Source organism: Halichoerus grypus, chromosome 9 (genome assembly GCF_964656455.1).
Source record: "Halichoerus grypus chromosome 9, mHalGry1.hap1.1, whole genome shotgun sequence".
Classification (NCBI taxonomy): Eukaryota; Metazoa; Chordata; class Mammalia; order Carnivora; family Phocidae; genus Halichoerus; species Halichoerus grypus.
The window spans coordinates 140,750,434-140,777,662 of NC_135720.1; the positions used below are offsets into that span (position 1 = coordinate 140,750,434).

General features: G+C 51.7%; 2 protein-coding genes across 3 annotated transcripts in view; one reads left to right on the forward strand and one right to left on the reverse strand.

The window, feature by feature from the left end:
• GPLD1 (glycosylphosphatidylinositol specific phospholipase D1) overlaps positions 1-1,842 on the reverse strand; it is a 58,945-nt gene extending 57,103 nt beyond the window's left edge. The window contains exon 1 of the mRNA XM_078055741.1: positions 1,817-1,842. The gene's annotated coding sequence lies outside the window, so the exon portion shown is untranslated. The remainder of the gene's footprint in view (positions 1-1,816) is intronic.
• On the forward strand, positions 1,417-26,029 carry ALDH5A1 (aldehyde dehydrogenase 5 family member A1). 2 transcript variants are annotated; one of them, XM_078055742.1, is made up of 10 exons: positions 1,417-1,518; positions 5,603-5,686; positions 6,493-6,663; positions 8,073-8,189; positions 11,423-11,566; positions 12,813-12,956; positions 14,995-15,153; positions 18,101-18,270; positions 21,291-21,349; positions 22,679-26,029. In XM_078055742.1, the coding sequence occupies exons 1-10, from the start codon at positions 1,432-1,434 to the stop codon at positions 22,882-22,884; spliced, it is 1,341 nt and encodes a 446-aa protein (XP_077911868.1). In that variant the 5' UTR covers positions 1,417-1,431; the 3' UTR covers positions 22,885-26,029. The 2 variants fall into 2 exon arrangements, with proteins under 2 accessions (XP_077911868.1, XP_035968075.2); XM_036112182.2 differs by lacking the exon at positions 1,417-1,518 and adding an exon at positions 1,812-2,164.
• Positions 26,030-27,229: the final 1,200 nt, after the last annotated feature.

Consider the following 27,229-nt stretch of genomic DNA (forward strand, 5'->3'; position numbering starts at 1 on the left):
AAGAAAGGTTCCAGACTGACCCATCACCCCCAGCCAGGCTCTGGGAGGCATCGGGCAGCCTAGGAGCAAGACAGGAACCGGAGGGGAATTGTTCCTACTCTGAAAGGGGGCTTGCAGAGGGCACAAGACCGTCAGAGAGAAGGGGCGGCCAACATCAGGACTTTCCTAGGCCTTAGGCACTTTTGCCTTCGTGGGCCCCTTCCTTCCTAAAAATAAAAAATAAGATTTTACATCTCTGTTGACCTAAGTATTCATCTATTTATATTCAACCTAAAAGGTTTTTTTCCCGATTTTTAAAAGAAACAGTTTTGTGTGCCACTGAGCGTACTATGGACCGTAGGCAGAGCGCCTACTGGAGCAGTCAGCTGGAGAAGGGAGGGCATACTGTCTGAAACAGAACCTTACGGAGATAAGCGGACTGACTGTGGATCAAGAGGCTGCCACGGTCGTGCCAACAGTAGGGCTCCCTCTGCAGGCAGCAGGTGGAAAGACGCCAGGGATACCCACCGGGCGGCGGTCTCCACTCCAGGACCTCCTCTCTTCCCCCAATTCCTCCGGTAGAATACAGGAGGAAACAGCGAATCCACACACACACACACACACACACACACACACACACACACACACACACACACTAAACTCTGCTGTTCCCACTTCTGCTAGATGTGACTCACTCAGGACTGAGTGACGCCAACTCAGCAAAAAAACAAAGCCCAAATTTAAAGGTACTGCCTCCGCATTCTGCAAATAAGAACCCAACGTCCCAGAGAAAGTGGAAGAGCCCACAGGCTCCGGAAAAGACAGCAAGAGACTCAGCGCAGTAGGAATGGAGAAGCAGAGATACGCTGAGACTAGTGCTCCTAAATCAATGCGTAGAAATGGGCTTCACTCGAACCCACACCTTCGGAGGATTGCCCTGCTAAATTCATCTTTGTATCCTCGTTAAAGCTGAGGCCTCCTTCCTGCTTCCAGATTCTTAGGCTCATGTCTACTTGTAATGATACCTCGCTTGGTTCAATTCTGACAAATGGTCCCACTGACCAGTTGGAGGCCTAACTTTCATCTTAACTAGTGGCTTGTCCTAGGGCAGCTACTAGGACTTTGAACGTTGTGCTGAATTTAATGTAGCAACTCTGCTAAGCCATTAATTATGTTATCTCGCTACAAACGAGAGAACTTTCTGCAAGAAAAGAATTGAGGATGATTTGTTGAAGGTCGCACACAGCTTGTCGACAACAGATTCTGAGCTTGGGGCCAAACCGGTCTCTCTCTGGAAGCACTGGGACACATCGGGGGACCCCCTGCTCCCAATGATGGGGGGCATAGGTAAACACACACCCAGAAAACCGTCCAGGCGGCAGAGCAGGGAGCCACACTTGCCCCGCGCAGAGAAGCCCCAGCCTGGACCCCGAGTGCGCGGGAGTCGTGGCGATGGAGAGCGGGGATCCCGCCCTTGGCGGCGGGGGCACCACCAGCGCATCGATGGCCCCCGTACAATTCCAGTGGCGGGGGATGCAGGTGGGGGGAGGGGATGGCTCGCGGGGGGGCGGGGGGAGCGGTTGTCCCGCCGCAGCTAGGGAGCTAAGGTAATTACACAGGAGCGCTCGAGGCCGGCAGGGTGAGGCCCGCAGGTGCATCTCCCGGCAGCCCTCCCGGTCTGGCGGAGCGCGAAGCTGCGGGCCGCGGGGGACCGGGTGCGGCGCCAAGGACGCGGGAGAGGGCGCTGCTCCGCGCCCCCGCCGCCCCGGCGCGTCCCCGCCGCCGCCTCGCCCCTCCCGCCGCCCCGACCCTTGCTCTCGGGCGCGCGCTCGCTTGCCTGCTTCCTGCCGCCGCCGCCTCCGGGGCCATGGCGACCTGCCTGCGGCTGCCGAGCTGCCGGGCCCCGCGCCTCCCGCCCGCGCCCGCCGCCCGCGGCCTGCGGCCCCGCCGCTCCGCGCAGCCCCGCCGCTCTGCCGGGGGCCTGGCGGGCCTGTCCGCGGCGCTGCTGCGCACCGAGCGCTTCGTGGACGGCCGCTGGCTCCCGGCCGCCGCCGCCTTCCCCGTGCACGACCCGGCCAGCGGCGCCGAGCTGGGCTTGGTGGCCGACTGCGGGGTGCCCGAGACCCGCGCCGCGGTGCGCGCCGCCTACGAGGCCTTCGGCAGCTGGAGGGGCGTCTCGGCCAAGGTGAGCGCGCTCGGGGGGCCCCGGCCTGCCCCATAGAGAAACCAGCCGCGTCGCCTCCCCTCCCCGATTCCCCAGGCAGAAGGTCGTAAAAACGAGGACAGAGGTGATCCGCGAGTAAGTTTGGAGCGTCGGCTTGGTCCCAAGCACTGTGCCAGGGGCCAGGGACAGGCGCCGCCCTCCAGCCTCTGGAATTGTCCGGCAGGGGAGGCGGAAGCCTTCGGTGTCCAGCGAGCCGAGGGCACGGTGAGCAGGTGGAGGGGCCTGAGCGTGGGGGGCAGGTGCGCGCACCGGGGGCTCTCCCCGGCCGCTGCAGTGCAACACAGGGAGGCTGGTCGGGAAATCGGGCGCTGTGCGGGCCGCCGACCATTCTCCAGGTGTCGGCCTGAATAGAGACTGCTGTCAACTAACACGTCCTCGGCTTGTAGATGGCCGTCTGCGCACGACCTTCCCTCTGCATTTTCCGGTGTCCTAACCTCTCCTCCTAAAGACACCAGTCATACTGGATTAAGACCCACATCTATGACCACATTTAACCTTAATAACCTCTTTCAAGACGCTGTTCGAGATACAGGGGGTTAGGACTTCAACCTATGAATGGAGTGGGCCCAATTCTGCCCACACATCAGAGTAGCCTCACTGAGGACCGGGGCTGCAAAGATTGAAGGAGGGACGGGAACTCGGCTGGAGCAGAATTCCTGAGCCAGGGGCATGCCTGACCCGTTTGTAGAACAGCCCGGAGGCAGGGGCAGCTCTGAAGGCCATAGTAACAGGGGGCGGAGGGGCTGGATCCAGTGGGGTGTGCAGCCATCCTAAGGACTGGGGTTTTACCTTGAGGGAGGCGGGGCACCACTCCAGGGCTTCGAGCAGAGCTGTGACCAGGTTTGCGGTGGGAAAGGGTACTCTGGCCCCAGCGTGGAGAACAGGTGGAAGGAGGGGCACGGTGGGGGCAGAGGCCTGTTAGGGGGCTGTTGGCGGAGATTGAGGCGAGAGGGGACGGCGGCTTGAACCAGGGCGCTCTGCAGAAGGATGTTGTGACCAGAGCGTCAGCTGGAGGCCCTGGTCATGTTGGGGTGCGAGCGAAAGAGGGGTCAGCCAGGACCCCAGGCTTCCAGCCAGAGCACCGGGAAGGAAGGAGTAACCACTAACCACCAGCTGAGACGCGGTAGGGGAGGAGAGACCGGGGGTGTTACAGGCGTCCGGGAAGCTCTTCCGGCCCAGACGCGGCTTCGAGACTGGTTGTTCGGAGCCCCAGGGCCGGTGCCGGGACCGCTCACGGCTGCCGTCAGCTTGTGGTCACGTCACCCACCTGACATCCATGCCCCTGGAGCGTGAACGTGGCGGCGTCCGCTCGTCCTGCAGGAGCTGGAGTCTTCTCAGAGAACCTTCCTTCTTGGAAGGCTTGTGGAGCGTCTTGCTGAGGAAGTGGTGCTCGGCGGTCCCAAGGAGGGCAGGTCCGCCTCTGCAGGGAGGAGGGGTGGGCTGTGGCGGGCTCCAGTATAAGGCAGCCCTGACCCACCCCTCTTGCCCCCAGGCCTGTCTGTCCGCCCTGCCCACCCCCATCCTCGAGGTCTAGCTCACCTGATGCTTCTGCCGTTGGGCTCCGCTCTCCTCCCCGCTCTGAACGGTGGCTGGGTCCGTGCGCCTTGGTTGGCCCTTCCCGGTGACATTGTTTGCATTGCCTCACGTCTTTCTTTTCACGGGTTTTAGGACCTCCTGTTTCCCAGCTCGCGAACTCCTGCAGGATCTCAGGGGAAACGGGAGCCGGATACTTACGGCTCTGTGAGCTAACGCATTAGTCACCAATGGCGGCTTTAACAAATTAAGGCAAATCAACACGACAACCCAAATCTATTCTCTCACTGTTCTGGCGGTCAGAAGTCCCACGTGTGTTGGCAGGGCTGTGTTCCTTCAGGAACCGCTTGGGGCTTCCTTCCCAGCGTCTGGAGCGACCCCCACCTCACTCCAGCCTCCGCTTCTGGTACCACCACGTTGTGTGCCTCGGACCGTCCTGCTTCCCTCTTAAGTGAGCCTTGTGGTTCCCTTGGGCCCACCTGCATGCCCTCCTCGCCTCGGGATCCTTTACGCGATCACATCTGCAAAATCCCTTTGCCCTGTGAGGGAACAGATTCGCAGGTTCCAGGGATTAGGACGAGGCCGTCTCTGAGGGCTGTTCTGGGCGCGTTGCAGGTGCTTTATCTAGTGCTTTCAGTGGCTCTCTGAGGTAGAGACTTGACGCAGGGTACGGACGAGGAGCGTGGCTGAGTTGGGCTCCGAGGCCGCCACCCACCAGGCATCCCTGCTCGGGTGGGACGCGAGCCTCCCTCCTGGAGACCGGCACACTCTCACAGCTCCTCACAAAGACCGCAGTGGTTTCCGGGGGCTGCCATCACGAAGTACCACAAACCTGATGGTTTAAACAACAGAAACATACTGTCCCAGCTCTGCAGGCTCGAAATCCCAAGTCAAGGGCTGGTTCCTTCCGAGGGCTCTGAGGGACGGATCTGCCCCAGACCTCTGTCCTTGACTTGCAGGCGGCTGTCTTTTCCCTGTGTCCCCCCATATCATCTTCCCTCTGTGCATTCCTGTTTCTGTGTCCAAAGTCCCCCTTTTTACAAGGAGCCCCCTTTTATGTTGGAGTAGGGCACACCCTAATTTTAGATTAACAAAACTTTTAAAAAGTTTTAACTTTGAATTTATTAAAAATTGAACGTCACTGTAACTTGCTTGCCTCGGTCACATCTGTAAAGACCCTGTCTGTCACTGTCTGAGGTACTGAGGGCTGGAACGGCAGCACTTCTGTTTGGGGCACACACCATTAACCCCCGACACGGGCCGTGCACCCTGAGGGTGGCCCGTTGCCTCCCCTGGCTTCCGGTGTTCGGCCTGGACGTGTGTTTTCCGCCAGCAAGCCGAATCTACTTTGCATTCCTGCAGTTCTCACGCCATTCCGTGTCCTCTCAACCTCTCTCAGGCGAAGCATGGACTCTGTGTCGCCCAGGCCCTGGGCTCAGATCTTTGATTTCTTTCTCCAGGCCACGCCCCCTAGAGCGTAGTCTTTTGTCTCTCCCCCAGAATAAGCACTGGCCTGGAGTCATCAGATTCCTCCCTGCTCGTGCACAGGGCGAGCTCGGAACCAGAGCTGTGTGGTGAAGTTACTCGTCTTTGTGCTCTTCGACCCAAGTCTTTTTCTCTTTTACAACTTATGACTCAATACAACCCTTAGATGCAGCTTGAAATGGAATCTTCCTTATTGCTCATCAAAGAAAGGTCTGCACACCTGACACTAGCATTGTGTTATATACACGTCACTTACGCATCATTTTAAAAAAGAAGAAGACAGGTCAGTGTGTGTCTCCCCGAGCGTGAGACCACACAGCAACCGTTTGAGGACACGGAAGGTTATTTTTATTTCTGTTGCTCTTTTTCTTTCCTTCCCAGGAGAGGAGTTCATTACTTCGGAAATGGTACGACCTAATGATACAAAATAAGGATGACCTTGCCAAGATAATTACAGCTGAAAGTGTAAGTTCAGGGCCCTAACTTGCTCCCCTAAAAAGCTGTCCCGGAATGCTCAGGCTCAAGCCCGGGCAAGCCTGCAGCTAAAGAAAATGGGAAGTCCTTGCCTAATGATCAGCTATGCACTAATTATTGTGCTAGGCCTCACATTTGCTAGAACAGTTTGTATGTTCTACCCTTGAATGATATACGAGAAACATAGACGGAGCTGGAGCCTGTGACACTAAGTGAAATAAGTCATTCTGAGGAAGACAGATACCGTATGATTTCACTCATACGTGGGATTTAAGAAACAAAGAAAAAAAAGACAAAGAGACGGACTCTTACATACAGAGAACAGCCTGGTGGTTGCCAGAGGGGAGGTGGGCGGGGAGCGGGGGGACAGTAATAATAATAATCCTGGAGAAAGAGATTTTGAGTGGAATTATGTGAATAATGCTTTGCCACCATTCCACATTTTCTCTCTCTGATTGGTGTGGTTGACTTTATTCACGCTGCGTGTGTGTGTTTAAAAACGTGCCAGAAGTTTCTCCATAGCTGTAATCATGGCTTCACAGCAGGGTCCCAACGCCCAGAAGGCGTCCGAGGAGAAACAGGTGCGAAGGCGCCCTTCTAGCTGCCGGGCTGCAGACGGATTGTGGCCTGGCTTCCCGTCTCCACCTGTCGTTCCGCCTTCTCGGACGCCCGCTGGGGTCGCGCATTTCCCATTGGCCCCGGGGCTTTGGTAGCGGGAGAGTGTCTGCTCTGCGGGCCACCTGGCAGAGTCATGCCTTTGTCGTGAGACACGGCGAATGTGTCCTTTTCTGATCCAGGGGAAGCCACTGAAGGAGGCGCAGGGGGAGGTGGTCTATGCCGCCCTTTTCCTGGAGTGGTTCTCGGAGGAAGCCCGCCGCATCTACGGAGATGTCATCCGCACCCCCACAGGAGACAGGCGGGCGCTGGTCCTCAAGCAGCCCGTTGGGGTGGCGGCAGTCATCACCCCGGTACGAGGTCCGGCAGGACGGGGACGGGGACGGGCAGGACGGGCGAGGTCCCGGGGTAGGAGATGGGGCGGGACTGGGATGACACGGCCTTCTCCCTTGTGAGGAGGTGCCCCCCCCCGCCCCCCGGCTGCGTCCATCCCCTGTCCCGCGGAGGGGTGTGTGCTGGTCCTCTGTGACACCCAGGTGCGGGGCGGTGAGTGGGAATGCCGTTGGGTAACTCCTGCAGAGGCGGACGACCCACAGCACGACCCCGGGCTTTTCTTCCAGGCCGGGCCTAGCACGTCGGAAAAGATCTTTTTTATTTTTAAGACTTAAGCTGTGACACATTTAATGTGCCATGGCGTGCGGAAAATTTTATGCTCAGTTTACGATTACCGTCCACAGCCCAGTATTAGTGTGCCGACCAGCGGGCACTGGGCCGGGTTCTGCAGGTGAGAAGGTCTCCAGATACAGTATTGCGTCTGCCTGGGTGGGGATGCGGCCCCTGGGGGGCGCCCCGCGCTCTCCTGGTGACCAGCCTCGTGTGGCTGCCGTCCACCACGTCCCCCGTCTAGTCCTCGAGGGTGGCCGCTGGCGTCAAGACTGCTGATGTGTCCTGGCCCAGACACCCCCTTAGCCCAGCCTGACCAGGTGTGCCTCAGCTCGCTGTTCCCCGGCTGCGTGAGCCTGGGCGAGGGACTGAGCTGCTCCCGGTTTCCCCAGAGTAATGTCCTCGTTATTCCCCGGTGTGGTAACACCGCAGCGGGTTGGGGTGAGGATTTCATTAATTATCATTTAGAAGTGCTTCCTAGCACAGAATGAGCACTAGACGAGGATTTGTCAAAATTTTAAAAAATGCTATTAATATAGATATGGAGATAACTACAAATATCTATCCATAAATAGAGGGAAGGAGGTCATAAATCATCTGCCATTTTCAAAATTACCTTGGCTGGTATTTTCTCCCAAAGGGTCAGCGAAACTACGGCTTTCAGGCCTAATCCAGCCTGCTGCCTGTATTTATAAATAAAGTTTTATTGGGACCCAGCCATGCCCGTTCCTGCGCACACTGGCTGTGTCTGCCTCCACATCAGAACCACGGACTCGTTGGGGCAGAAACCGTACATCCCACAGAGCCTAAGTATTGGCCATCTGGCCCTTCACAGAAAAAGGTTGCCAGCTCCCCGTGTGGATAATCTTGTACTGTTTCAAATTCTGGGAAGGTTTCCCGTCTTTACGAGCCTATGCCTCCAGAGTCCCTGAGTTGACAGGTGTCAGGTGTCCTGAGAGCTCACCTGAGCAGGAGCCAGAGAACCGCTGTGAGAGTCCATTTGTGCAATGGAATTGTTGACTGACTTCCTGACCTGCCTGGTCTTGAACTATGGGGCGGTCCATCCTGTCTCACACTTTCTCTGCTCTTCTGACCCCAGTGGAATTTCCCCAGTGCCATGATCACCCGGAAGGTGGGGGCCGCCCTGGCAGCCGGCTGCACCGTGGTGGTGAAACCCGCCGAACACACGCCCTTCTCTGCCCTGGCCCTGGCCGAGGTGAGCCTCTCCCCCGTGTTTGTGCATAGCTGACAAAGTCCAAGCCGGGATTATTTATCCAGGGCAGAAAGAAGCTGATTCGAAGCCTCCTTCTTTGGCTGCATCTCATGCTGGATGGGTTGTGTTTTAATTTCCTAGCAATTTTATTTTAAGTCAGATATTTTATTTTATTTTTTTAAGTAGGCTCCACACCCCGCATGGAGCCCAACGCAGGGCTTGAACTCACGACCGTGAGATCAAGAGCAGATCTCCAACCGACTGAGCCCCCCAGGTGCCCTTAAGTCAGATGTTTTAGGAAAAAAACAATGGATGGGGGACTTCCTGACATCTGTAGACAATGTGTATTTTAGGCTGCCCTACAAATAGTACCTGTCCGTCACTTTTATTAAGTAGGCAGGCAGACGACTAAAATGTGGGCATTTCTCACATTTTAGGGAACCTCTTCTTTACCTCTCCCTTCTCCAGTTCAGTCAACATTCAGTCAGGTCTCGCCATTCTCCTGTTTAAAACCGTCCAGTGGCTTCTCATGTCCGTCCGAGTGAAGCCCAGACTTCCTACAGTGGTCTCCAAGGCCCTGTGAGATGCCACCCCCCGAGCCCCAATCCCCCCCTCTGCCCTTACCTTACCTGTCACTCCGAAACTCCGTACCCCTCAGCTCTGGCCACTCTGGCCCCTTCCGCTCCTCAGACCACACCAGGCTCACCCCGACCCAGCTCTACACCTGCCTTTTCTTCTTCCGGAAAGTTCCTCCCCAGATGCCACCTTTCCAGGGAGGCTCTGCTGGCCCCCTGTTGGAAAATCACAGCCTCGGACTCCCGTGCTCCTGATCCTTTCTCTGCTTTGTTCTTCTTCCCGTAGCTCCGTGCCACCTGACATGCTGGCTGTCTCACGGACACGAGCACGTCAGCTCCGCGGAGACGGGGACTCGCCTCTGTTTCGTTCACTGCGGAATGCCAGAACCTTCTACGGTGCCTGGGCCCGGGAGGCCCTCAGGAAATGTTCGCGGTAGGGAGGGCTTCCGAGCCGTGAGAGCCACACTGGGTGTGGGGGTCTGTTTCTGGCCTCGTCATCTGCATCCTTCCTGGGCCGAGAGTCCTCCTCCTTTGGGTCCCTGTGCCGCTGTCTTTGGCCCTGTGGTCGGCTGGAGAAGCTTCTAGAAGGCAGCGACAGTTGCCACGTTGGCTGTTCGGAGCTCTCAGGGACCGGGTGCGGCTCCAGACCTTCAGGGCACTTCCCCAACGGCATCTTATTTCAGAGGCCGATTGGACGTTTTAGTCCTATGGAAACGTTAACCGAATGGAAGGCTTCTTTTAGATGAGCTGTTACGGTTTTCCTTGAAATGATTCTTAAATCTGCACGATGTGTGTAAGTGAACTTACTACTAGACTCCTCAGGCGTGCAGTTAGCAGTGTGCTTCCTGCGGGTGACGGCGTTCAGAGCCCGCACCGATCTATGACCAGCAGACCCCTCCTGCTTACGAAATTTATCTGGAAACACACGTCTGTGTTGATCGGAAAGGCTCAGGACCACGTTTTTTAAAAACCTCTATGAACCTCATCCAGACTTCGTCAGATGTCGGTTCGGCCACCTCGTGTCCTTTTATCGGGAGACGCATACGGCCAGCTGTCTCTTGTCATGATGTTGGCAGGGCTGCTGGTCAGTGCTGCTCATTTCTTTTCTTTTCTTTCTTTTTTTAAGGATTTCATTTTTAAGGCATCTCTATACCGAACGTGGGGCTCCCTGCTTTTCATTTCTGACCCTAGTTTTTCCTTGTATTTCTAATTCTTCCCTGTGTTCCCTTACCTCATTTCCAGAATTTCTCTGATTCATGTTGTTCTTTTGTATCTTGGTACTTCTTTTTTTCCTTCATTGTAAGTTACCGCTTTGATCCGTTTTGTGGGCGTGTCTTCTGGGAATGCTTTTGTTGTCCACGAGGATGCTTTCTGCTCTTTAGTTTCTTATTTTCTTCTAATAATGTTGTATGGGATTTGATTTGGGTATTTTTCTGAGCGTTTACTTCATTTTTATACGAAGTTAGTTTTCCTAAGCTTTTAGCAGGAGGCCCGATTCTCTAATTCACGGGCGTCTTTTGTTTTCCGCCCTGAGATTTCCGGGCTCCGTTCCCTTCCCCGCTGGACCCGAGCCTGCCCTCCTCTGTCACCTGCTCTTGCACCGGCCCGGGAGCAGCGGTGGGCTGTTCTCCGGCGGGGCCATCAGACCGCTTCCTTCTGCGCTCCTCCCGCAGGTGCTGACGCTCCCCGCTGTCCCTGGCTCCGCACCCGCGGGTCAGGAGAAAAAGCAGGTTGCCAAACCCTCCGTGTTGCGAAACTTCCCGGGGGAGGGCTGCCTGGCTCCTTATCTCGGTGGTCTGGCCACCGGGCCTTTGCCGAGGTCGGCGTCTTTGAAGCAGGTGCCTGGGGGGACAGACCTTAGGTCAGCCCTGGCGCGGTGGGGAACGACTGTCCTGGGCTCGCACTACATCTGGTCTTGGAAGTGCGGCCTCGGATGCTGTGGTTTGGCTCTGTGATTGCCCTCTCTGCGTTCAGGAGGGGACTCGGAGAGAGCACAACACTCCGCGCTTCCCGCCGTCTTCCCAGAACCCCAGGCGGATTTGCGCAGGGGTCACAGTCAGTGACATTCAGAAGTTCCCGGGATTCCAGACGTGCCTGATCCAAAGAGGGCCGCGGCGGGTCAGCGTGCTGGCCCCGTCCTCCCTGGCGCGGCGTGGGCACCAGCCCCCCGCGAGGCCTCCCGTTCCTCACCACTGCCCTGGGGGGTCCCCCGCGGGACGGCCTGCCACTGCCCCCCACACAGGAGGTGCCCCGGGAGTGCTCCCCTGCGCCCTCTCCCTTTGCTTCTTCTACAGGTGAACCCAGAACTTCCGGAACTCTCCCTGGATTTTTCTCGGGAAAGAAATCCAAGGGTTTTTTGTTTTGTTTTGTTATTTTTTTAAACAAAGTAGCATTAAAAATTAATTAATTAAAATAAATTTAAACAAGAAAGTGGCATTAAAACCGTGCTATAAAATATTTAAATGTGTGACAACACATTTAAAATCACTTTAGCATGAATAAGGATCTTATTTCAGTTCCAAACATTCTTACTCTGTCCCCAAAGCCAGCTTAGTTGTTTTTTTTTCCCCCATTACGTTTTGGATTAAAACCTCTATTTCTCTTTTTCTGTTTTTCCAGTTTGATCATTTGCTGCCCCCTGTTTGCTGTTTCTCTTTATAGCTTGCAAACCAGGCTGGAATTCCGCCAGGTGTGTACAATGTTATTCCCTGCTCTAGAAAGAAGGCGAAGGAAGTAGGGGAAGCGCTTTGTACTGATCCTCTCGTGTCCAAAATTTCCTTTACTGGCTCGACAGCGACCGGAAAGGTACGTGACCTAAGTCTCAAAGAAAACAGATGTCATTCTAATATTTTCTCTCTCTAGAGAGAGTAGGAAAATACTAGTTCATCTTTAGCACCCTTCTTAGGGAGATCTGCCGTGGAGGGTTAAGAGGTCTGTGGGATAAACTAATGTCTGATCACCATCCAGAGACATTTTGGATGGTGTCCCTTACTTACCGTGACATGACAGAGGTCCTCTCGGACAATACTGAGGCATTGGGGTGACCAGAGTTCCCATTATTAGTTGCATGTAAAGTGGCTGAAGGCTCTCCGTGTATGTCCTCAGTTCTGGAATGCACGTTTCTTTCATAATCTAGAATTAAAGGTTCCAGAAACATACAACTGATGTTGAAATGGACATCTTAGAACTGAACCAAAATTGTATTTAGTATAAAGGTACTTACAGAAACAGAAAGGTCTTTTTGTTTCCTTAAAAAGCTTTATAATTGTGCATTGAGTCAGCAATTCTATTTCTACAAATTTATACTGAGAGAATAATTGCAGCGTTATTTTGAATAGCAAGGAATTGGAAGCCTAAATTTCCCACAGATGGGGGCTGAATAAATAAATTTATGGAACAGCCATACAATGGAACTTTATGCTGGCATCTAAAGGAATGTTCTAGAAACACGTGTGCTACCATGAGAGAATCTTCACGGTATAGTGTTACCCTGGAGGAAGAAGGTATAAGGTGTTATGAACATGTTAAGGTGTTCCAGATATGTGGTTAATTGGGAAGATAGAGCAGTTTACAGAACTGTATAAATCTACCATTCTGTTTTCTGAAAAAAAAAAAAAAGTGCATCTATATGAACCTGTGTATGTGGCCAAATTCTGGATCAATATACTCTAAAATTTTATCAGTGGTAAGCTAAGGGTGTGGGATTCTGGGTGATTTTATTATCTTCCCTATGTTATGATTAAGCCTATTACCATGTAATTTTTAATAGGTAGTACGCTACACGGTGCAAGAAGCAAGGCAATGTAAACATGCTTATGCTCAGAAGGCTCTCGCCTGCCCGACTCCCTCCCTTCTGTCCGTGTAACTACTTTGAATTTCTTGTAGCCTTCCTCCTGTGTCTTTATCGTATACAAATATATGTTCTTATGCAAACGGTCATCCTGGAGACACTGCTGTGCCCCTGGCTCGTGCCCTGCGGGGTCAGTGTTTGAAACAAAGGCTCACCGTCCCGATCCTGCTGCGGCGCTCACGGTCTGTCGTCTGCCTCCAGATCCTGCTGCACCACGCGGCGGGCTCCGTGAAGAGGGTCTCCATGGAGCTGGGCGGCCACGCCCCGTTCATCGTGTTTGACAGCGCCAACGTGGACCAGGCTGTGGCAGGGGCCATGGCGTCCAAATTTAGGAACTCTGGCCAGGTGAGTCCTGCAGTGTTTTCCAGGGTGTGTGTGGGTGTGTGTGCGCACGCACGCGTGTGACTGTATTTCACAAAGATCTTACCGCCTAACTCACCTCCTGGAAGGAAACTTGCAGCTTCCTTCCATCATTCGTCCTTTACTCACTTTCAGCACATATTTAGTAAGGGCTCTTTTTGCCGGCAGCTGTTCTCGGCTCAGAGGGTCCAAAGAGAAATAAGGTGTAATCCCTGGCTTCGAGCAATTTCCTGAACAGCACATGTTTAATCACATTGTTCTCTTGTCTTCCTACTCTTTGAATCTGGTTATTTTCATAGTTTTCCCCTCATTGGGCTTTTCTCTACTGAACAGATAAAATCATCTCCTCAGATACAAAACAGCCCAAACAGCTAGGGTCTGAGGCCCACAGTCTTAAGGAAAAGGTAGGAAAATGTTGAGATTGTTCTTGAAAAACTCAAAACGCTATTGCCTGGGTCTCACTGTCCCTGAGATGGAGGGGGCCTGATAGGCACACGGTACAGCGTACCCAGAGGGTGTCCAGGTTGTCATCGGGAGAGTGGTGGCTCGAGCTCACACCTCCACAGGAAATCCCGGCTGAGCACATCTGGCATGACCTTCAGAGTGACCTGATACAGATGAGGAAATGGAACTCTGGAGACACTGGTTGATTTGAAGTCCTAGACCCTTGGGTCGTAGTCCCAACTCAGTGGACCGAGGGTCCTGTCTCCCAGTTTCTCTCCAAGCTGTTGCCAGGAACCTGGCGTCTTACAAAATATTCTTAAGTACTTTGTCTCAGAGTACCATCAATAAGTGGTTTTAAATGCATTCCAGAGACAATAAAAACTCCTGAAAGGTAATATTGTGGGGGAAAAGGTGAAATGTCATACAGTACTCTATATCAAGTAGTTTTCATCCTTGTATTGACCTTCGGTGATTAATTTTCCCCTTTCATATAACCTTAAATAAGCTTGGTTGTTTCAGAAATACCTTTGTTTCCTTTTAGAAACGTAAAATGTTAATAGGTGCAACCTTCAGAGTCACACTCATAAAGCTACAACTTTGAGGTATTGCTTGAAGCCAATAAAAATGCATAGGACAAAAAATTATGTCTATATCTATTTATCTATAGTTTCTACTAGAAAAATACATGATTAAGAAAAAAGACAAGAAGAAAATCTGTCAGTGATAACTGCATTTCCTATAATATGGTTATATTTTATAAATTAAAAATATTAGGTCTAGCAGTGCTTAGGTGGCTCATTTGGTTGAGTGACAAGCTCTTGATTTTGGCTCAGGTTGTGATCTCAGGGTCCTGGGATTGAGCCCCATGTTGGGCTCTGCACTTAGCAGGGAGTCTGCTTGAGAATTTTTTCTTTCTCCCTCTCCCTCTGCCTCTCCCCCTGCTCACACATGCTCTCTCTCTCTCTAAAATAAATACATCTTTAAAATATATATATTTAGGTTTAATTAGAAAAAAAATAAGCGAGAGTCTTTTCAATAATTTAGGCTGACATGGAAGAATGGTCTTGTGTCCATTTTCAAAATGTCAGATTCAGCCAAACCCTGAACAGTTTAATAAACTAATAGATATAAGTCAGTTTCTGACTGCCTTCCATCCTGCCCCTGCTCTGTTGTTGCAGCATCACTGTCTCTCATGGAGTTACAGGTTTTTTATGCTCTTTTCTTCTTTCCCTATTTGTTTTATAGTGGCTTACTTAAGCCATTGGAAAAAAACTTGGGTCAGGTGGCTTTCTCTTTTTTACACAGATATTTGTACTTGCTTACTTGTTTAACCACAAGGTGTGGCAGATATGGAGAAGGTTGGAGAAGAATGTGCACTTACTTAGTGCGTTTATCTTTGGGCCCCACCCACATGTGGAGGGACATGGCAGATTGGACACAGGACGAGAGCCACCTGGGGAAGTGTTTTCATATTCAGAGAGGTAGCAGCAGTCACACGTTTATTGGTTGGGTCAACAGCTTCTGACAAACTGTCCTGTGAGTTTGGGTTTTTTTAATTTTTTTATTTTTCCCTGTCTAGACTTGTGTTTGCTCAAACCGTTTCTTGGTGCAAAGGGGTATCCATGATTCCTTCGTGAAGAAATTTGCTGAGGCAATTAAAACAAACCTGCGTGTGGGTAATGGATTTGAGGAGAGAACTACTCAAGGCCCATTAATTGATGAAAAGGCAGTAGAAAAGGTAAGTTCATTTGATTTTTTGTTAAAGTAAATTTCATGGTTTCGATATCAAAGGCTTTACTAGCAAAAAACACTTTGGTAAAGTGCCCAGCAAGGCTGTTTTGGAAACAAGGGAGAAATCAGGAAAAAGTGAATTTCTGCCCATAAGTATAAATCAGGTGGCTTCATCTGCCCATAAGCTTTTCTGGCTCTGGCATTACAGTGCCCATGAGATATGTCACTTTAGATCTTCTACTGCCCTCCCTAAATTTTCTGTGATCGTGGTGATAATTTTATCCCTAGCTGCCCTAGGAATTAGGATCATGAAAGAAAAGTTCTTTAATTTTTTGAACACCCAAAAGGAAAGGAAGACTGGTTTTGTTTTTAAAATCATGTATGTTTCAGCTGAAATGCTGGCTTCCATTGACAAAAAAAAAAAAAAAATACCCTTCCAGAAGAGTCCTTGACAAAAGCATCCTGGTAGGGAGATACGGAATAGCAGAAGCCATGCCCAGGATTTACAGATGGCAGGAAAGGGAAATTGCTTTTAGGAAGGATCTCTTTGTTTATAGAAAGTCACAGTCTAGATAGACCACTAGCTAGTTGTCCTTGTTGTTTTAAAACATAATCTCCTGTTTTAAAACATAATCCTTTTTAAGAAAGAAGATGTGGTGTGTACACACACACACACACACACACACACACACACACACACACACTGGAATATTACGCAGCCATAAAAAAGAATGAAATCTTGCATTTGCAATAACATGGATGGCTCTAGAGTGTAACGTGAAGTACATCAGTCAGAGAAAGACAAATACCGTATGATTTCACTCATATGTGGAATTTAAGAAACAGAAAAAAGGCACAAACAACAAAGAAATCAGACTCTTAACTCTAGGGAACTAACTGGTGGTCAGCAGAGGGGAGGAGGGTGAGGAGATGGGAGAAATAGCTGAAGGGGATTAAGAGCGCACTTACCGTGATGAGCAGTGAGTAATGTATGGAACTGTTGAATCACTATATTGTACACCTGAACCTAAGAAGGCACTGATGTTAACTATACTGGAATTGAATAAATAAAGGGGGGAAAACCCCCATAATCCTTTTTAGAGTTGCTTACAAGGAACTTTCTTAGAATATGAACATCCAAAACAAAAAACAAAAAACGTGAACATCCCATATGTTCCTTAGGCAAATCTCTACTAGTGGAAAGGATTCTAATGAAATCATTTAAAGCAGACCGAAGTTGGAGGCTGGGTTGTATGTGGGGAAAGAAGGGTGACACAGCCAGCCTCCTGGGTGTCACCTGAGGAACCAAAATTAAGTTAGAGCCAGGTCAGCACCCACCTGGGCTCCTGCTGTTCATCGGCCGCCTGAGGACCAAGACCCCAGGGCTGCCCGGCCTCAGTGGGCAGTCAGGTCAGCGTCAGCCAGTAGGAGCCAGGGGAAGCACCGAGGTTGGACAGAGCTCTGTATTCTTGCCTTGGGATTGCCCTAATAGAGAACGTGCATTAAAGTGTCCATTAAAGTGCTCCAGCTTCACGAGTGAGGGTGGGTGTACTGGAGCCGGGCTCCCCTGCCTTTGCCCCTGGGGGAAGGGGGCTGTCCCTGAAGTGAAGCCTGCCAAGTCAGAATAAACCTGAGCTTGCCGTTGCCCCTCTTGTTCAGGGGACAGATTGGAAACCACAAAGCCCACCCATGTCACCCACTTAAGTTAACCAAGCCAGTCCTTCACGAGGAAGGTGAGCAACCAGCAATCATGATAACTTTAGGGCAAACCCTCAGCCCATAAGAGGAACAGTCAACCCTCAAGGAAGAGGATGAGTCTGGGAACAGAAAGGAATTTTCTTAGAATTGAATAGCGTTCTCCCTGTGTTTTCAGCAGATTGCCTATCTATAAAACAAAAGCAGGTTCTGTGAAAACGAGGCAATGAGAACGAGAAAGGTTTTAGAAATTAAACACATAATGGTCAAATCTTTTTTAAAAAATCAGTAGATGAAGATGGAAGACAAAATCAAGAAGAGCTCTCAGAATTTAAAGCAAAAGACAAAGAGATGAAAAATATGATAGAAATTTGAAACGAAATGAATTAATCTGAGGTGAGGGGATATCCATTTTAGCAACAGGTGCTCCAGAAAGAACTGGGAGGGGAAAAGTAGCATTATCAAATCAATAACATGAAAACTCAGAGCCAGGGGAAATGATGCTTCACATGGAAAGACTTTACCAACCACGTAGTGGAATGAAAGGAAAAAGCCCCAGATACATTCTGCTAAAACATGGAATGTCAGGAACATAGAAGAAGATCCTAAACACTTCCAGAGAGTGGGGGTCAGCTACCCGCCAAGAAGTGAGAACTATCTCTGAACATGACTTTCATCAACAACAACAGAAATAGCGATGTGTACTCCAGAGTTCTGAAGCAAAATGATTTCGGATCACCATTCCGTCCCCAACCAACACAAGGTAAGACATCAGACATGCGTTGTCGGAAAACTCAGGAAGTAGGCGTTTTCAGTGTGCCTTTCCCAAAACAGCCACTTGAGGAGAATGTAATAGAACAGAATGAAAGCCAGGAGGACAACATGGCGCCCAAGAACCTGGAGCTAACTCAAGAGTGCAAAGAACAAATCCCAGGAAAACTGCAGAGTGTCAGGCTCAGAAGGTCATCAGGCCATACTAGACCCTTCAACAAATTATAGGATCAGACTGGAAAATCTAAGAGCAGGGGAAGGTGGCACTTGCCCACACCACGTGCCGTCTTCCTGCCTCTGTGTCTCTGCATATTTGGTTCTTTCTACCTGGAAGGAACCAGGGCACATCGTTCTCAACCTATTTTTTAAGAAAAAGAAAGAAAGAAAAAACCGTTCCCTATAGATTTAACACTCTAAAGAGATTGTTATCATCTCCACAGTTATCTTCAAGCCAGCTCTCCCGGGCTCCTCTTTTTCTTTTCACACAGGTAGAGAAACACGTGAGTGACGCGGTTTCCAAAGGGGCCACCGTTGTGACCGGCGGGAAGCGACACCAACTCGGAAAAAACTTCTTTGAGCCCACCCTGCTCAGCAATGTCACCAGGGACATGCTCTGCTCTCACGAAGAGACGTTTGGGCCTCTGGCGCCAGTGATCAAGTAAGATCACCCCACCGGCAGGAAGACGGGAGAGGATCAGGGCAGAAGAGGGACACCTGGGCAGTTGGAGCACTGTTTCGAGGCCCGGGGGTGGGGGGGTTGCTGCAGAGCAGAGCTCTGTTGTTTCAGCCGGAGGGCCAAGTCCAGTTCATGGTTCTGGAAGAAAAAAAAATGTGTTTTTATCATAGACCCCTAAATTCACCAGATTCTTTCCTTTGCCTTCTTACTTCTTGCTTTCGGCTGGTCCATCTTCTCAGGGGAGCACGTCCTCAAAGAGTTCTTTCAAGGAGTCAGTGGGAAGTGAACTTGCCGTGCTCTTAGGTTGTTTTATCCCACTTTCAAAGGTCAGTACTAACTCACCTGGATAGAATTCTGGGCTCGGCACTGTGAAGATACCACTAATTGTCTATTGTTTCCGGGGCTGTTACCGAGAAAGCTGGTGTCTGGCTCTTGGAGGGACCGGCTTTTCCTCTTGGAGGCTATTAGGATTTCTCACGGGTCTTTGACATCCTTAAGTCTTACCGGTGAGGCCCATCGGGAGCGTCTCCACGCTGTGGTCCTAACGACTTCCTTTAATGTCCCAGGTGTCTGTCTAGTCCCGGGAAATTCTTGGTCACTGTTTCTCCAGGTATTTCTCTCCCCCCATTGGTTCCTTAACGGCCTCCTAGGACGCCCGTGGTGGTGCCGTGCCCCCCTCACCCCCTGCTTCTCTTCACGCCTGTGTGTTCACTGCACATCTTCATCCATTCCCGAGGCCTCCAGAGGCTCTCGGTCCCCCCACCTGCCACTGGAGTCCTGCGTTCCTCAGATACGTGCGCTCTGCTACCCAGCCCATCCGCCGCGCGCCTCGGTTACTCTTCCATCCCTGGTGTCTCCAGTTCATTCTTCCCCGTCATGGAGTCTTCCCGCTTCCTTATTCTCCCTTACGTTGCCGTGGGTGCTTATCCGTTGCTTACGTTTTATTCTGTTGCTCGGTTTCCACCTCCTGGGGTGTGGGTCGTTCTGTATGTCATGCTTCTCCTTCTCAGAGCTCCTCAGATGTCTCCTCGTTTTCTCTGTGAACTCGTCTGGAGCTCTTTGAACGCTTAGTATCTGCCTTAGAGTTGTGGTGAAAAGCTTAGGCCGAGTCTGGGCTGCTTCTGATAACATCTGAGCCTCAGGAAGGAAGCTTCTAGTATGAAAGTCCAGTCTCAACACGACTGCCTGTGCCCCAGGTGTTTTTGGCTTCCTGGGGTATTTTGTGGTTACCTCTGGAGTAACAAGAGGGCTTCAGGGGAAGAGGCGTCTGGTTCATGCTGTTGTCTACACTCGTTTTGGGTGACTCACCAAGCCAGCGGGGCTCGAGTTCTGCCTGGGCCCCACCACCCTGAGCTGGCCCTGCGGCTTTCCTGCTTGTCGGCATGTGCCATTGGTCCAGGGACCCCGGATAATAGGCAACAGCACCTGAATCCGTAGGCACGGCGGGGGGTGGGGCGCGGGTGCAGCCCCTCCCCCCCCCTGCAGGCTCCATGGCGCTCCGGCCCTTCCCAACCCTCCATGGGTGGCCCCTAGCTCTCTCCCACTTGAGGCCTCATTCCCTCGGGATCCAGCCACCTTCTCGGCCCCCAGAAGCGTCTTGTGTTTTTGGTCTTAGTTGCTAATTGAGGGGTTTTGAGCTAAGACTCTCCTTCTCTGTCCTCTGACATATCCAGCGTCGGGTTCCCAGGGAGAGCTGGTCCCCGGCGCTCCCCGGGCCACCTTGTCTGGGACAGAAGTCCCTCTTACCGTATACTTCCCTGGCTTTGTTACGGTCTTGCCAATGAAATTTACATATTAATCCATCACTGGGGAAATGGACCGCTTGAAGAACTTTTGTCTTGTCTTAATAAAAATTTTTTTACCTAGAATGTGAACCTGACATTTCCAAGGAGCCTAGAGGATGCAGTCAGTGGTGAGGAACGCAGGCTTTGGAGGTGGACTGGGTGTGGATTTAGGCTTTGCTGCGTCCCACCTGTGTACCCTTGGACCAGTTACTTCCCTAGCCCCAGGGTCCTCGCATGGGAAAGGGACAGAGCCAGTACTGCTTCGCAGAGCAGTGACAGAGGCTCAGTCACGTGATGCGATAAGGCCCGTAGCACAGGGCCGAGGCATTATGGTTGTCGTTCCGTCATCGAAGCGTGAGGTCAGGGAGGGGGACAAGTTGCTGCTGGCGGGCTCCGCTCTTCCCACGCCTCTCCTCTGGGTGCGGTGCTGGGCGCACAGCTCCAGGGTGTGCGGGAAGGTGAAAATCCTCAGGGATGCCACAGTCAGTGAGGTGATGACTCTGTTTCTGAGGGGGAAGTGGGGACATCAGCCGCGCGCTATCACTCCGTTCTCCGGCGGGCAGGACGCTCGCTGTCTGTCTACAGGTCGGCAAGCCTAGGAGGTACGGCTGCGCGTCCTCGGGACAAGTGATCCTCTGGGGTCCCCTCCTTGATCTCCCCCCGGAGCCCTCTTCTCTCCCTTCCCCTTGTGTAGGCGGGGGCCCCTGCTGGCTCTGCCCGGTGCCAGCAGAGCTCGGAATTTAAGAATGGGGGGCTGAGAGCCCTCTGCCCCGGAAGAGCGCTCCTCACATCTTGTTCCGGAGGAACAGCGGTAAAGCTGGAAGGGACCGCGGAGGGCTCTGGAACGACCACTCGGCGCCGCAGGCAGGAGCAGGGCCCGGCGCCGGCCCCCGGGAGCTTTCTCCTCCGTTACGCCTGCTTCCGAGTGTTCCTGCTTGTGCTGCGGTCTCAGGACGTAGCAGGGCGGTGACCCCTCTGGGAGGCACTCGGTCTGACGCTCCGGACGCGCCGCATCCCACCAGCCTGCTTGCCTCCTGTTCTCTGGCAAGAGAGGAGCCAGCATGTGGAGCAGCGGGGCTGTTTTCTCCCGCACCTGCCCCGGGGTCTCGGTGCCGTTTAGCCCCTGCCCTTACTTGGGAGGCCAATCGGGAGACAAGGCGGCGGGTTTTCCCTGCCGTCGCCTACAGATTTCGCTGACCGCGCATTCCACCTTGGCAGGTTCGACACAGAGGACGAGGCTGTGGCCATCGCGAACGCGGCCGACGTGGGGCTGGCAGGTAGGCGGCCCTCCTCGCTCGGCGCCGTGCTCCCCGTTTCTCGAGCTGGTGCCGCGCTTGCCTTTGAAACATCGCCCTGGGTTTTGAGAAGGAGACGCCACTGGGGTGTATGTTTTGTTACTTTCCGGGGCACGAGTGGGTTTGTGCAAGTTCACGGCCTGCCGCCTGGTCCTGCTGCGTGTGGGCGCTCCCTGCAGAGAGCGGAGGGAGCGCAGGAGAAGAGGGGGGCAGCTTGGGGGGCAGCCCACGCCCCAAAGTCCCACGGCCCCCGAGGCTTCCTGCCTGCAAATGCCCAGTCTGTCTCCTTCCATTGTGCCTGGCTCCCGGCAGCCTGAACCAGACCGAGGGCAGCGGCAGAGCGTCAGGGACGGTGGAAGAGGCAGTGGGCGAGTGTGCAGACAGAGCCTGAGGGGTCACTGTCCCTTTAGTGTGGGGGTGGTCAGGGCGGCCGCAGCACGTACCCCATTATCCTGACATCATCAGATGCACACACATGCACCCGACAAATCGACGTCAGTGCCCGCAGTGAGGGGAGTACTGAGGATACAGAGAAGGCCGTGGCCTCCAGAAGCTGCCCCTCCGGCTGTAAGAGAAGGATTTACACCAGGAGGAGGGACGCGCGCACCGTGGAGGCCCTTCCCCCACGCCGCCTGCAGAGAGCTATCCTAAGGCTCGGGTGAGAGGTGTGCGGGAGCGCCTCTGGGACACGGCTCCGCGCTCCTTCCCTTCACGGTGGGACGAGGGGAACCGCACCCTGCATTAGGTCAGCAGTGATGGGCAGCGTTCTGATCATGCAGAGGTGGGAGGAGAGAGATTCTGGGCAGCGGGGACCAGGGGAGTTAAGAAGGAAGGACAAGGACAGTTTGGTCACAAGGACAGGATGGTCGGTGATTGGCGTGTTGGAAGGTAACGCTGAAAATGTTGCCCGAGTTCACACTGGGGAGGGTTCGAGTACCCACGAAGAATTTAACCTTATTTTGTAAACAGCAAGGAGTCACCGGAGGGTGGGGCAGACAGAGCATGAGGAGAGTCGCACCGTCGGCTCAGAGGCGTGCGGGAGAGCCTGGGCCGCGCACGGCAGCATGTGGGGAGGTTACGGCGGCAGTCCTGGGAGGCGGTGAAGCGAGCCCCCGTGAGTGGGACAGACGCAGCATGACGGTGTCCCACGGGTCTGCGATGAGGCACGGACAGGACCAGCGTGGGGCCCCTCTGGGAGCAGGGAGGATTCCAGGCCCTGACGAGACACGCCGTCGCTGGTGTATCCTCGGCTTCAGATGCGGTCTTTCATGACTGTCCTACGTGCTGTGTACGTCCTTATCCCCATGACAGGTTACTTCTACTCCCAAGACGCGGCCCAGATCTGGAGAGTGGCGGAGCGGCTGGAAGTCGGCATGGTTGGCGTCAACGAGGGACTGATCTCCTCTGTGGAGTGCCCTTTCGGCGGCGTGAAGCAGTCCGGCCTCGGGCGAGAGGGGTCCAAGTATGGCATTGATGAGTATCTGGAGCTCAAATACGTGTGTTTCGGAGGCTTGTAGGGTTCGTTAGTTCTTTAAAAAAATAAAAAAGGAAGCGTACTTACATATATGGGGACCTGCCATCCATTATTTTAAGTGAACGAATAGGTTATTGGAATTAGGAATTTTTAAAAACTCACCACGTGCTCATCATCTCAAGCAGAGGGGAACCCCCCCCCCTTACCTGACCAGGGACCAGCAGATCCGCATGCCCGTGGCAGCCACCGTCTCCCCAGGAACCCGCACGGCCCCGGGGTGGGGGGACGTCCCAAAGGCTCCCTCACAGCCGTCCCCCCGTGGGTCCAAGCCCCGACCGGAGGTCTGCAGGGAAGAGCCCTGAGCACGACGAGCGTGCACACCATCCCCCGCCGTCCTGCCGCGTGTTTGGAGGTGTTGCCGCATGGGCTGAATCGATGGGTTTTCAAGCCCTCTGAAACAGCCCCGAATTGCCTGTGTTTCTGTGAGGAATGAAGGAGCACCTTTCCCTTTTCCTGGACCTTTTCTTTTTTTTTAGTTTATTTTTTTAGTCATCTCTACACCCAACATGGGGCTCGAACTCACGACCCTGAGATCAAGAGTCACACACTCCACCAACGGAGCCAGGCGGGCGCCCCTGGACCATTTTTTAAGTTGAAGGCTTCACCGCCCTAAATTTACTACTTAAAGATGATGTTTTCATTTCCGTCCTGCGGTCCACTTCATTGGGTTTCCTTTAGGCAACGAGCCTAAGCATAAGGCAGAGCCCCTCCCCTGGTCGGCTGTGGACGGCGGCTCCGTCCCCCCGTAGGAGCCTTGTTCCGTGGACCTGCCGATCAGCACCCGTTCCTCCCGCAGACTGGAGACTCCGTCCATGCCTCACTTGCTCCATGGGCTCTTGTGAGCCTGACAGAAAGGGAAATGCTCGCCAAAACAGAAAAAAAGAAAAGGAAGAAAACCTGGTGTAAGTACAGGAGCTATTAATACTAGTAGCAGCAAAGCCCCCTTGGGCATCCAGCTGGTGAGGAAGGCTGGTGCCCACCTGCTCTCCCCCCTGGGACGAAGCGGTGGTCACCTGCAGCCTGCTCTTCCCGCCCTCATGGGGTGCTGCGCTCCTTCGCCTCCAGAAGAACAAACAGTCTCACCACAGTGATCTCAAGGGGAAAACCAGTTTCCATAATGGCCAATCCACCTAATGGAAGAGGCGTGAGCCCTTGAATGTCAGGCACCCTTTATCCAATAAGAGTTTTTACGGTTCGTTATTTAAAGCAAAAATGACCGGTGTCTCCTATCACTCTGAAAGAGGAACTCTGATTCAGAAAATTCTAGGTTCTTCTGGACATGTCTCCCATCTGTACTCAGACGCCGAAGAAGAGGAATCAAGGCTGTTCCTGGCTGAGGAAGCCGAGATAAAGCTCTTTTCTTTCCCACTCTCTCTGTGTGTGGAGTCCACTGACATTCTGGGGCTATTCTGGGTAGTGGAAGGAGAGCCTGAGGGCAGTTCCTGCCACCCCCTGGGACTTAGCATTCTTCCCTACGCCCCTGGGGAGCCGAGGTTAAGTCACCAACAGTCTGGAATGCCCGTGGGCACAGAGGAACTCACCTCCGGTCCTGGAGCTCCCTTCTGTTAGCCTGGATCATACCGGCTGTGTCCGAAACCCACAGAAGAAACGAGCTGACATCCACCTCCTGGTGACAGAGCTCACCTACACCCTGTTAGGAATCCCATACGCAGCATATTGTCAGTTTATTTCTTTTTGTTTTTATAGTTTCAGGTGGTTTTCTACATTCTAATTACTGAAGATTTGGATGTGTCCATCTGGTTTCTCTTAACAACAAACATGCTGTAACATTATTTGTTAGAAGTCTGGAACACTGATGCTGGGAGGTGTTAGGAGAATACATTCGCGTATGTGGGTAGCTTTGTAAGCCAGTGGATTCCTTGGCTGGGTGGTAGATCTGAGTTTTCTTGTCTATTTGGCTCACCCGGTACATAAATTCAGGTCCAGAGACTCACTGCAATGTCTTTGATTAATTTTGTATTTAAAATGATTTGAGGAGGAAATAGGTTACTGTTTAGTAAAACTGTTGTGGGTTGTGGGAAGAAAGAAAAGTGTCTAACTGAACATTTCAGGGGGTTATTTTTCAATAAGGTAACCCTACGTGATTGGGTTGCCAGGGGTTGGCAAACTACAGCCCACAAGCCACATCTGGCCTGCGACCTGTTTCCGTACAGCCCAGAGCTAAGAATGGTTTTGTATGTCCAAATGATTGGGGTGGGGGGAAATCAAAAGGATAATATTTCATAACACAAATTACAGGAAATTCAGATTTCAGATTCCATCAATGAAACTTCATTGAAACACAGCCATGCCCATTCATTTAACACGGGATCCACGGCTACTTTCTAGGCAGGGTTGAGAACTGGCCACAGACTAACACTATGGCCCGCAAAGCCTATGGTATTGACTCTGAAAAGGTTTGCCAGCCCCTGATCCAGAGCTCCTGATGCTGAGGGAGATACTGATCTTCCTGCATTTATCAAGCATTATTTTATTTCATTGAACACCTGTGTAAAATACTTTTCTGGGCATTGCTCCAACGAGTTCTCACCAAGAACTTGCCGCAGCAATGATCATAGAACTCAGATGAAATTACCTGGATAACAAGAGTGTGTTGGCCTAGAGAAAACTTCTCAATTTACTTTTCCCAGCTAGGCAGGGATTTGCATTGAAACAGCTTATCTGCATCTGTTGTATTTATCCCTTTGAGTGGCTTTCAAACGTGATTTTATGTCAAGTGTTGTATTCTTTTCTCCTTTATTCTTATGGAAAGACTTAATGAAAATAAACATCAGAAGCACAATGCAAATAAAATCTGATTTTACTGTTATACTGTTAACTTTAGATTGTGCCACATGCCTGCCTTCTTAGAAGGCTGGAACCCGGGGTTTTAATTATTCATGTGCAGCTATGTTAGACGCATTTTACTTAATATTTATGCTGTGATTTTTGTGTGTGTGCTATATTTTGTAGGATAAAACTTGGGAATAAGTGTAGTGGGAAGTGTGGAAACATTTTGCTTTTCAAATGTGCACAGAACTCATTTTCCCAGTTTTTGATAATTGTGTACGTGTATCTGTGCTCGTCAGCAGAGTTGTGTGTAATTAATAAATGTTGCATTAACAGAATTTCCTGTTTCTGTGTTAAGGTTTTTGGTTGTGGTTATCTCCAGTTCGTCATTTCAGTTTATATTGGATATTAGACCAGTTCAGATATGTATGAAGAATAGCAGTATGCCATCCCAAAATATGCTGCTTTGATGTAACAATTATTGTGAACTGAAGATGTCTAAAAGAAGCAGATACCAGAAAAGCTGTCTGCTCTCCCCCTATTTTCTTAAAAGCAGGACCTAAGTTTACAAAGATGCCCCCACCCCTGCAGTAGGAAAGAAAAAGGTTGATCCCCAGAGACAACTCTAGATCCTGTCAGCCTGGAAAGGGCACCACAGGAATCTACATAACAGATTTTACCAACTGGCTTTTGTCTCTGCCCTTGAAAGCCTACAGCTGCTTTCCTCTGTCCTGTCATTTCTGCACAAATGTATTGCTCTTTGTTGAGGATGTTTCGTAAGCCAGAGTTTCAAGCCACCTCTTTCGAGTTCCTCATTCTTCCCTGGGTATCTCCCATGTGTACATGAGGCATACATGTTAATGAACTTGTTTTTCTCTTTTTCCTCTAGCTTTTATTTCAGAGGTCTCAGCCAAGAACTCAGAAGGGTAGAAGGAAAATTATTTTTCCTCTCCTGCAGGTGTAAATAGTGCTGCCTCCCCAGAGAGCTTCTAGTCAGTGAATGCTATGGACCAGGAGCATGCATGTGAGATTTTGTACCCTAGCATCTTCACGAGGATCTGTCCCGTGGTTTGTGCTCATTGAATGTTTGCTGAACCAGACTGAAAATTTACATGGTTTATAAGTGTGGCTGTGTGAAAAAGTATACTCCAGCTTTCTCAAATTTGCCAGTCTCTTCTACTCACTCCACTGTTACCCATTACGTACTTTTCCTCAAGTTTGGGCTTTTCTGATACAGAGCAGTATGAGGAAGAAATTCCCTGAAATCCTGCTATTCAGATATAATCACTGTTAACAGTGTATCTTATATTTTCACCCAGTGCTCATTACTTTTTAAGAAATTTCATGTGGCCTCATTGAATCTGACATTGAACAGAAGTAAGTTTTCATTGGAAGAAAGAGCAGTGCCACTGGATACGTGTCTCCCTTTGTCATTCCACTGAGTTCATGCATTTCTTTCCCCTGCTTTGGTTTTTTAAAAAATGAACATACAGGGGCGCCTGGGTGGCTCAGTTGGTTAAGCGTCTGCCTTCGGCTTG